The sequence below is a fragment of the Bombus vosnesenskii genome, unplaced genomic scaffold (genome assembly GCF_011952255.1).
Source record: "Bombus vosnesenskii isolate JDL3184/JDL3185 unplaced genomic scaffold, Bvos_JDL3184-5_v1.1 scf7180000016261, whole genome shotgun sequence".
NCBI classification, from domain to species: domain Eukaryota; kingdom Metazoa; phylum Arthropoda; class Insecta; order Hymenoptera; family Apidae; genus Bombus; species Bombus vosnesenskii.
In genome coordinates, this window is record NW_022884330.1 from 2,181,362 (window position 1) to 2,192,700 (window position 11,339).

The following is an 11,339-nucleotide window of genomic DNA, read 5'->3' on the forward strand; positions in this document are numbered from 1 at the left end:
CGCTTCCGACACTTTTTGCTCTTGCATAAAGAATTTATCTGTCGCGAAACACGTGAAGACTGACCACGATCGTTCGATGCTTCGTACGCGGCTGAGTGCTGACAACGACGATGATTCTCGAAAGGGAATGTTGCACCGAACTGCACGAACGAAAAAGGCCGCGTGTACGAAAGGATGTTGATATGTAATAAGGAAGTCAGTATTGCCTTCAGTTTCGTATCTTAGTTATCGAATTACTTTACACGAAGTTCCTCGTACGCTATGACCGTATCGAAATTGATCGAAATAAATATACGTGTAATTGGTTTATTTGTTTAATGACTTTCAGTCGATTATTTCAAACGAATTATTCGATCGATTAGGTACACTCGTTCTGTATCGTTTCGTTACTTCACACTGACAAAAGTAAAGTAGCTTTTTAACGATCGTTCGATTTGGAAAGTTTTTGAGAAAGAGATTGTCGAGTTGAATTTGTCTCGTAACACGTGCAGATCCTTCCTGTCTCTGGCTACCTATTGAATTTGAATTGAATGAAGTTGTTGCTGCTAATTAGGAAATTAATAAACCGCTACTGTGAATTTACTCTCGTTAGAGAAAGTGGAATGTATTAATCACGACCGTTGAGTAGGTGATTTCTGTTATGATCGATTGTTCGATTAATTATGTCCGTATTCAAAGTTTTAAGCGCCTCGACTGACGCCGATCATGTATATTTTTAGTTTCTATAATTATGATTTTTGTATATTATATGTATATTATATTTTAATAAATTGCGAAAATTTATACAATGAACGAGTATTTTATATAAGCGATTAAATGTATTAGACGATAATTAAAGATGCTGTTTGATGAACTAATAAAAACAAAATAGAGAAGCACGGTAAATTGAAGGATAAGAAACGTGGACTGTAATGTATTGATTCCTAATTCATAATTCTATTTTTGATCCTGTTCAATTCCTACTTCCAGCGTCTATCATCTTGTCATTTTTTTTATTGTTATTAATATATTTGAATCTTTAAGAATTTTTTAAACTAATCATATTTTCATAAATAAAATTTGGATCGGATAAAACTTCGTGATTTCGTTTGATTGCAATATTCATTTTTTGTAACCAAGTAATACTGTAGATCAGTTAGGTTATATTCACGTGATTATTCGTTGAAAGTCAGAGTTACTGTGTACATAAACAAACCGAATTTAACATGAATGAAATTTTGAATAGCAATTTTGATGCTGTGTATCCACGGATAGAGAATGCTATAAACAATGCAGCTTTCATTGCGATAGATGCTGAAATGTCAGGTATACATTCGGAGAGAAATTTGAAAAATAGGTTAGGTTTACTCAGGATTGTAAGGTTATCTTAATATTAGTTGTACTTCTTTTCATACTAATCTTTTCTGTATTTCAGTTTATTTGATACTCTCAATGATCGTTACATGGCATGGAAAAGAAACATTCAGCAATTCGTAATTGTACAATTTGGCATTACAACTTTTTACCGTGTTCCTTCTAACAATGCCTATAAAGCGGACAGCTTTAGTTTTTACTTGTTTCCTAGATCTATTCCATTAAAAAATAGACAATTGTCGTGGGAAGTGGAAGCGATAGATTTCCTTTATAAACATGGCTTCGATTTTAATAAAGTATGCTCTCAAAATACAATTGGGGTAAAATGTTTGTATGTTCGCTTAGGCAAATTTTTTAACTCGGCAGTATCAAATCTGTCATAGAAATATCGATATATTTTTTAGTTCTTAGTCGGAGGTATTTCGTACGTTGACGAAATAGATGAGAGTTTACTGCGTGATCACATGGTACATGGCGATGTAGAAAATTATTTATCACTGTTATCCTATGACGAAGAAGAAAATTTCAAAAAGTGCAAGAGCAAGGTTTATGAATGGATTTCTAATAAGTTAGAAAATGCACCATTAAAGTTGGAAGTTATTACTCCTATGGTACAATATGTACTACATAAAGACTTAAGAAATAATTACAACGATATTTGGATTACATCAGACAATAAATCAGTACGTATGTAATATTATTTCTATTTGGATACTAATGAAACATTATATAAGATCGTCTGTTTTTCAGATAAATGTTATGAAAATATCGAGTAATGCGCAGGATGATTTGTTCAAGAAGGATAATTTGGAAGAAGCACTGCTAGGTGTTTATTTAGGTTTTTCCAAAGTATTTAAACTTTTGTCCTCTAGTAAGAAAACGATAATAGGGCACAATATACTTTTGGATTTAATGTTCATGCATCAACAGTTCTATAAGCCACTACCAGGTATTAAATGAATACATATTAACAATAATTGATAAATCATATAATTCGAATTTGTATGTGTTTTAGATTCATACAAAGAATTCAAAAGTAATATACATACATTATTTCCACAAATATATGACACAAAATTCTTAAGCTTTGAATTGCGAAAATTATATAGCAGAGATGAAGGTAAAGAACATTGATAAAGAAACGTAAATTGTAGACCAATAATGTATCTGTATAAACGTGAGAACATGTTTTTTTTTTAAGTAAACTGGAAAATAAATTCATTGAATATTTTGTACGAATATTTTACAACTCAAGGACGAATTACAACTTATAATTCACCAGAGATTATCTTTAATGAAGAATTTTCACGTAATTTAATTTTATGACGACTTGTTAAACCCTATTGTATTACATGGCACCTTTTTCTCATTTCAAACTATATTGTAGATAAAAAGAATTATCATAGCGCTGGGTGGGATTCTTACTTTTGTGGATATGTATTTGTGAAAATGGCACATATATTTTGTGTAAAGAAATTTGGGACGTATGCTTCATATTCATATAATATTTACATTGCAACATATGATAATATGTACTAATCGATCATGAATAATGTTTATTATCTTTAGGGGTTTAGAAGAAAGGACAGCGTCCCATTCTGAGTTAATGAGCAGTGTAAAAGATTTTATAAATTCTATAAATATAACGAGAGGCAATGAAATGTATATGGTAGGAAAGATATATTTTTCCATAACTACAAAGCACACAGGATAATACTTTAATTGTACTATAAACATTTCAGAAACTTGATGGAGAAGATCCAATGTTATCGAGACCACAATGGCTTCATGTCAAGTTGAAGTCACCATCTCTAGATATTAAGCAGGTATTCTCAAACATGAAATTATATTTGAAGGCTGTACTTTCAACATTTTTTTGATCAGTACCAACTTTTTTTCAGTTAATGGAGAAATTCTCATCTTATGGTTCAGTGGATGTAATGCCTTTTGCTCGGAGACGCGTTTTAGTAGCTGTCTCAAGCCACAATACGTAAGTATAGTTTTTGAACTTATCAACAGTATGTCTTATCGTTACATAAGACAAAAACATTTCACAAAAAATGTTTAATCTCGATCCGTAATACAATAAAATGTCCTATTTCCGCCGCTCTTTGGAGTTAGTAACAAACGGAACAAGGCGACTGACAGTCCGCAAATGATAAAGTACGAATCTACGTAAGTACTTTTAGGTAATCGGCTTATTTAGCTTGAAACAAATTTAAACCTCGTTGTCGTCCAGCATAAATATCTTCACGGTTGGCCGTCAAACTGACACAAGACAAGCTCCCAGAAACTCGTATTTCACGTTTTACACATCACGGTATTCAGGTTAGCAAAACAATGAGGTGAGATTAAAGGAAAGGGGCAAATACGGTGAATCCGTGCAAAACTCGTGACACGCGCGATTTTCGTTGATATTAATTCTTTCGGTCGTCTTTCATTTTTCCGTTATATTTTCCCTCACGCATTAAGCAAATATAATTAGGCATTAAGTACGCAGTTGGTATTTTAGTATGAAGCTGCTTCGATGTAAGGTGCCGGAACTATTTTGGATCTTATCCAAGGGCAACCACGTATACTCATCATTGCACTTGCAAAGTGTGATATCGATGCACGTGATTTTATATGACGTAACCGTATTTTCGTTTTGCCAAAATTTGTCCTAGTTAATTTACTCTTAATATTTTAGCCGCGTATTGTCTTGTGTGATTTTAGATGCGTACATTATATATAGTTCTCCTCGAAGAAGCAACGATCGAAAGACGTTTGCTTCAACGTTCGAATAAGTACATACCATCAGAAGCATAGAATCTTGTCTTTCTTGCTACACTGTTAAAACGTAACGAGACCGATATAGCATTACTCGGAAACGGATTAATTATAATCGTACGTCTTGTCAGCAGAGCATCAGCAGCAAAACTATAAATACCAGTGGGAAAGGTGAACGACCTAAGATCCCTTAAAGATAGTACGGATCTCATTGATATTCTTATATCAAATTATAATTTGATACACATTACGCTCTTCTAAATAGAAAGATATATTTTTACAAATAATATTACACAAACTCTAATTTCGCTCGATTAATATACCGAACACTCTGTATTTCATTGTATGTATAAAGTCAAAATTACATTTGCTGTTTCAGAACATCGCTTGATTTTCAACGTGAATATGGTATAACGTATATAACTTGTTGACAAGTAGTTAATACAACAACGTGATCGATGAATCTTATTTCATGCGAGTATCGAGTTGTTCCAACTCCCTCTTCCTTGCGGTTTATTTCTCCGGTCGGATCGATTGATCAATCGATCGTGTTTTCTTAATTCAGACAGCTTGAAATCACAAACCACCATCAGCATCGATATCAAATCCATTAGAAGCCCGTTTACTTTTCGTTCGCCAAGCTATCGGAACAACGAGCACTTATACATATAAATGAGCATAGCTGTCGGAAAATCACTGCACCCTACCGTTTTAAACCCGATCTCGTCCTAACGTTTATTGTTCCACCTACCACTTGGTAGCGATTCCCTACGGAATTCATTAAGCGAACGTTGTAATATTCCGAGTGCTTTGGCGGAAAATGGTTTTCTTAACTGTCTCCTAATTGTATTATTAATAGGATAAATATATTCAAGTGTACAATATTTAATATATATATATACAGATAAACATAAGATACGCGTCGTAAAATAAGAATAGATACAAATGTTCAAGTATGTGAAATGTGAAATTTTTTAAATTTTTTATCTGCAATATCTATACACATAAAATGTACACGCGTAATCGAAAAATCGGACATTTGAGAAACGATAAAAGCAAATCGCTTGGAACCGTGAAACAATAACTTTGTACGCGAAACGAAATCATTCAACCCATAGAACTCGTCATCGGGGATGCACGCGAATCAGCTGACTTCATCAAGCTCGAATTAGATCGAAATGAATTATGTAGCGCTTCGCTATCAAGTATTGCATTTCACGAGCACGATGCATTTTCTTTCGAAGCGTTAAGCGTTCGGCACAATTCACCCGCGTTAGATTTTCCTTGCCGCTGGCATTTTTCCAAGCGTTCCCGCGTGTCTGTGTATCATTGCTACTGGACAACTTTTGTATCGGCGCGTGCATCGCATTATTACAGTTAAATGATTCAATGACCGTCGTTATTCAATAAGTTTGATCGCGTAATTCTTGATAATCGTACAAATCTTTTGGTCGAGTTTCGCGGAAACGAATTGCTTTAGCAAATTGTAAATCGTCCGAGTTTAACTTTACCATTTTCCATTGTACCACGAATGCCAAATAATATTCATGTATTTCATTGTAAAAAAGAACTTTATCCTATAACACTGTTCGATACGATGAATTTCTATTTTTACATTTTTTATTATTCATTTTTAGTACGAGAGATTCTTTACAAGTTCCTTTATAAATCTTTATAAACAGCAATCTACTAAAGCGTATCTCGTTCAAGTAACACAATGGTTAAATGTGTAAAAGGAATATCGATCAGATAGTGGAAAATTGAATTGCACAAGATTTAGCAAGCATTTATTTGTTGATTTTATTAATGTTATTAATAAAATAGTAACCCAAGCTTGCCTTGTAACGCGCGTCGATCAGGCCAGGTTGCACAACGTAATCGATATGACATTATTTTTACCCATGTATTATTAATGTATTATAAATCGTGATCGCTTGAAAAATTCTGTTGCAGCGCGTCGGAGATATTGCAGCGATTCAAGAACAGCGAGGAATTACAGGTGGCACGGTACAACCGCATAAAACACGCGACGTCCATGACCATTTTTTTGTGGTAAGCTTTTCCAAAATTTCCCATTTCTCGTGCTTCTCTATTTTTTTATACTACATATACCTATACTGTATTATTATTAAAACGTAGAATCTTGCAGGCGAATACAACGTAGAAGTAGATAGGAAGCCTATAGAATTTAAAAAATTTATAATTTATTGCTCGTGAATTATCAGAGTTATGAATTCAATTTACCAACGATTCTTTATATATGCGATGTTCCTTAATTAGAACGTAATTGTCGAAGGCCAGGTTATTAATATTCTTGCTATACTAAACTGTACGAAACATCTCACATTTCAATCGTTTCGATTCCGAAATAATTTACAAATAATTGTACTCTTTAAACTCAAATTTATTACATTGTTATTTCATGAGAAAACAATCTTCAAGTACAATGGTTCATCCCATCGGAGGAAAACGGACAAGATCCAGGGGTTCGTCCTGCGACATGTCGTTAAACGGTTGGCTGGATGTCACGCGTGACCATTTTGGGAATTGCACTAATTCGGCGAGGTTCTGCGCGAGCCCCTTGATGACACGATCACGATTGAAATTCGGTCTCGACACCGGCGAGCCCTAAATTCGATCGCCGTGTTTCAGCTTAAACGAGGCTGTCCGCGTTACGTCAAACAAATTAATGGCCCTTCCACAGGCCTGTGCGCCACCGCAGAATCTCTAATTAGCACGAAGATTGCCGTAGATGCATAAGTGGAGATCACGGTGCCAATTGTTGCGAAGCTGGGCCCTCGCGACGCCCATCGCGTCGATGTTGAAACTGTAAAATTGTCGAATTCAATGCGGCTCTCAATGTCTATCGAGATGATTTCGAAACGAGCGTTATATAACGATTCGTCGTGGATCGCGTATTAATCGTACGGGTTTACGTCTGATTAAAAATTTATACAAGCTACCGATGAATTTCGAGCGAAACGATCGGCACAGCGTTGATCGTTCATGATGAGATGAAATCGTATGGGACGGGGACCATTTCTATCTTTGATACCTTTATATTTAGCCAGTCGATATTTCTCTAAAAATCAATGTCCAGGCTTTCTATATTTTCTCAGCTTTCGAGCTTTTAAAGATATTTTTACATTTCATAACTGTTTTTAGCTTTTGAGACGATTTTGATTAAAACTATTGATAAATGTAGCGTGCCTGTGCTACGGTATATAACTGTTAGCAACTAATTATTTTTAATTGCAGGAGCGGAGCTGTTCTATCCGGAGGTGTTCTTGCCTGGATGTTAAAAAATATTTCTAAAACGTATATCAATCAATAACAATAACGAGGAACAATCCTTTTTCACGTATAATCCTTTATGCATATTGATAATGGGGAACGTTACAAAAGCAAATCTCAGTAACGAAACGATTATTCCAATTGATTTTTGTATGGTAGGAGATACAGAGTAAAAATTCAATTTTATTTTCCACGCGTTCCATCTGTATACCAAATAATTATATACACGTGTTCGAAGATAATGTCTTTAATATATCTTTTTATATTAAGAAACTGGCCAAATTGTTCAGTCATTTGGCACCGTTTTTTAGTTGTCCTTGTATTTAGACAACGAGTCTTTCTATACAAAGCGAACAGTGCAACGTTACAAATCGTACGCTATATAATTATCTGAAACTTACTTTATGAAACCATGTAACTATATAACGAAAGCAAAGTGCGTTAACGAGACGAGCGTTACACATAGGAAAGAAAATCATAGTTATCCGTGCGGATGGGACTGCAATTCATAGATCAAGTTCTACCAACAAGACAGCATTTCAATACGTTCATTGATTACACCATGATTCTCTTGCATAAGAATCTATATAAGAGATCATGAAAGAAGAAATGAAAATAAGCATTCGTAAAAATGAGAAAGTAAAACAAGCTTCGATTGGATTTCCAACTGGCCGGCCAACCCAGAAAGAGTACCTCCGTCTCTGTCTTCCTTTCTTACGTTCGTACGCGACCACCAGCCGCAAAATCTATTTAAATGTTAGATCGAAATCGCGAGTGGAATCTTTGCGTGAGCTGTTATTATTATTTCTCGTTCTGGTTTGTCGACGTTCCGGGCCAGAGCTCGTTTTCGTCAAGGAACCTATTCACCGTTGTGCCAAACCTCCGTGCACTCGCGAAAAATCCAATTATCCCTGGCTTTGCTGCGAACCGGTCGTATTTTCTTCTTTTTTTATTCACACACACACGCGGACACATACACACGCGCGCACATACACACACACATAGGCGCGCGCGTCGTTAGACATTTGGAAAGTTTTTCGATTATGCTTTCTCCCAGTGTGTTGCACCCTTTCACCTTTTTTTACAAGTAGAACGTTACTCGAATACGGTTGAGCATAACGTTTATCGTTGCTACGCGCGGACTGATTTAGGCTTGGAAATTCTTAAAAGAATCGCATATTGTAAGGAAAATGAAGATGTCGTAGGTATTGGCGATACTCGAGTGGTTATATACGATTCTCGCACTATTAAACGAAAACAAGGGACAAAGAGTAACACGTGACAGGTTGTATCGTAAATTTCGTTGCAGTCTTGGCAAATGGTCTGGCATTCATACTCTAGAACAACGACTTGTTACTATCAAACGACGTTCAATCGTGTGCGTGGACTCCTTAAGCAAGCGGTAACGTAGATAACATTCGACAAAATCTTGCAGAGAATCGTTTTCAATGATATTTATTATATTGAATTATTGTTCGCAGAATGAAGATGGATAAGCAGGACGAACCAGGTGATATCGATCCTCCTAACGACAAGGTATCATAGTACGAAACGAGACGATGTTCTCGTTGCGAACTCGTTGCTGTTACTCGCCGACCACTTTGTGCTACTTTGTGCTTATCTTGAAATCCTGATGGCCAAGGAAGAGACCAAACGTTCCCCGATATTTCAAAAGTTTTCTCTGGCGGCCACCCAAGGCTAAATCACTCGAAATAACGCAGTAGCAATTTGTGTAGGCGTGCTGCCGGACGGTCAGCCTGGTCACACTGGTGTCCGGTGGCAGGTGGAGCAGCTTTCGAGATGGATCTCACGCTCTGTCTCTTTGGGTTCTACTTCGACCGGTTAAACGACGAACGTAAAGGTCGCGAGCGCCAGCAACGAGGTCTATGGAACTGGGTTAACCAAATTCGCTATTTTCTCGTCTCATCGGGTACAATTTGTATTCGGATCATCCTTAGTCTACTTGGATGTTCCTTTGCATCCTCTTGGGAATCAACGTTGATTACTAACCGTCGTTTTTCACCAAACGAATGGAAACTTAACCCATTGGTCGTTAAGGTAATTTCCTTCTTACCGTTGCTCTTCTTTTGGTAGATGCATTTGTCTAGTACATGGAAGAGGCGAAAGGTGAGGGCGCGTGATAGATAGAAGACTACTAATTGGCAACCTTGAGCGATCGGCCGATTCTACCGAGGCTATAGCACGTACACTTCTCTCGGTATAATTCCTAGTGTTCAATCTACGGATTTTTCTTAAAACGAGGAGCTAATCGTCAAGGTGAATTGTAAATCTCACTAACCATTAAATCCTTCGAGTCTCTGATCTAAATCGACAGGGTAATCGTGGATAATCACAGAGTCGCAAGTTCTCGAGAAACGGAGACCTTGCGATCCTGGTTTTACAGAAGAATTAACAGAAAAAAAAAGAAAAGAAAAAGAACAAAAAGAAGGCTTGAAAGAAAATCTCGATAGTCGGTGACGAGGACCTACTTCGTAACTCGTGCACAAAGTGGAAAACGGTATCACGTGGCTGCCCAAAAATACGTCGAGAGGTGACTCGATTCGATCGCCTTCACCTATCGGTCCGGCCAGGACGAGAGGCGAGTCGGTCGGACCGTTGAACGCACTGCCAGCAAAAAGAAGAGACGATTGAAAATACCCACACGTCGGCGTTCTGGTCTCACGGTTTCGAAATCACTCGTGCAGCCGAGAATCGTAGCGTTTCACGGGAGCACGGTGTGGGCCAGGCTGCGCTTTTGCTTTGGCATGGACCGAGCACCTGTCGCGCGTCGCCGACGGTGGAAATAGCCGTTTTCGACGGGGAGAAACGCGCGCCTGCGCTGACACAGAGTAACGCGATTATGTGGGTGCGCCGAGATTAATTGCTTCCACCGATTACCGAAATAATTGTAAATCGTCCGCGTCCCTACGATCGCATCGGTGTAATTAAGCTCTGTTCTCGAAACGCAACGAACGAAGGTTTCGTTGGTTCGGTTCTTTAAAGAACGTTGATCTTTATCCTATGCAAATGGCGGGGAAATTTCAGGAAAATGGATGTTCCTTTGTATAAGGAAATTGGTAGAAGATTGTTTTCTTTTGTCCAAGAAAATTGAAAATTTCGTGCAGAAATATTGGTCCCTAGTGTCGCTTTAATTGTTTAAAGTTTGTTTGACAAATCTCGGCTACTTTGCTTCTATCTGTATAATTGTAAAAGCCAGAGATTAAACTGTAGGAGAGGAAGCGAGATTAATGGATGGACGACCGGTGGAAATTGTCGAATATAAAGAATATTGCTCTCGAAATGTCACAGATAAGGGAAATGGACGATGATATGGGATTGAAGAGGTTCGATTGAAGTGGCGGAAGTACGAAAATCATCTTTCTCCGACGGAGGGGTACTAGAGGTCCCAGCAGCAGCTTCTTGTTCGAAACCTCTCTAGGACTATTTTTGTCCATAAGCTGAATAGCGGAAATAGCCTAGCCTAGCCCCTGGCCTAGAGCGTAGGCTTGACCGGCCATAATAGCGCCTCTTTCAAGGATATATCGTGACGTCACGATTTCTTTAGAGACAAAAGTCAGACGTCAGTGATCACCTAAATGACGTTTCTCTTTCGATTATAAAATTTGGCATGTTAATAAATTAGACGGGGCTATATTATTCTCTTCTGAAACGTAAATGAAAATTTCTTTAGAGTTATAATTATCTTATGGGTTAAACGCGATCGTATATGTTTCTCTTCAAATTCTAATGGTACGCGAATTTGTTACGTTTGTATGTATGTTTTACCTAGGATAAAGACGAGTATCGTATTAGACACCTTGGGGCGCGTTGTCTGGTCTCAGGATGGCAGATGTAACGTCTTCTCCGATCAAACCACACAAAAATAATCTAACGTTTTACAGAAGCATGGAATTATAAATACT

General features: G+C 37.2%; 1 protein-coding gene and 1 long non-coding RNA gene across 5 annotated transcripts; both read left to right on the top strand.

The window, feature by feature from the left end:
* Positions 1 to 65: 65 nt before the first annotated feature.
* LOC117241748 (pre-piRNA 3'-exonuclease trimmer-like) lies at positions 66 to 7,689 on the top strand. Of its 4 annotated transcripts, none has more exons than XM_033507828.1 (12): positions 66 to 195; positions 1,415 to 1,649; positions 1,758 to 2,036; positions 2,104 to 2,302; positions 2,369 to 2,473; positions 2,555 to 2,662; positions 2,741 to 2,837; positions 2,923 to 3,022; positions 3,096 to 3,179; positions 3,255 to 3,343; positions 6,076 to 6,174; positions 7,381 to 7,689. In XM_033507828.1, exons 2-12 carry the CDS (start codon positions 1,443 to 1,445, stop codon positions 7,454 to 7,456), a joined length of 1,443 nt encoding a protein of 480 aa, XP_033363719.1. In that variant the 5' UTR covers positions 66 to 195; positions 1,415 to 1,442; the 3' UTR covers positions 7,457 to 7,689. The 4 variants fall into 4 exon arrangements, with proteins under 4 accessions (XP_033363719.1, XP_033363717.1, XP_033363718.1 ...); XM_033507826.1 differs by lacking the exon at positions 66 to 195 and adding an exon at positions 1,071 to 1,336; XM_033507827.1 differs by lacking the exon at positions 66 to 195 and adding an exon at positions 1,071 to 1,305.
* Positions 7,690 to 8,358: 669 nt separating this feature from the next.
* On the top strand, positions 8,359 to 9,834 carry LOC117241784. Its single transcript, XR_004495116.1, has 2 exons — positions 8,359 to 8,818; positions 8,898 to 9,834. It is a non-coding gene; the product is annotated as an uncharacterized LOC117241784 (long non-coding RNA).
* The last annotated feature ends 1,505 nt before the right edge of the window (positions 9,835 to 11,339 follow it).

Excerpts from the sequence above, each read along its gene's own strand:
- LOC117241748 (XM_033507826.1), top strand. The coding sequence starts at position 1,206 with ATGAATGAAATTTTGAATAGCAATTTTGATGCTGTGTATCCACGGATA. Across the intron at positions 2,474-2,554 it reads ATTATATAGCAGAGATGAAG|TAAACTGGAAAATAAATTCA; the intron begins GTAAAGAACATT and ends TTTTTTTTTAAG. Across the intron at positions 6,175-7,380 it reads TCCATGACCATTTTTTTGTG|GAGCGGAGCTGTTCTATCCG; the intron begins GTAAGCTTTTCC and ends TTTTAATTGCAG.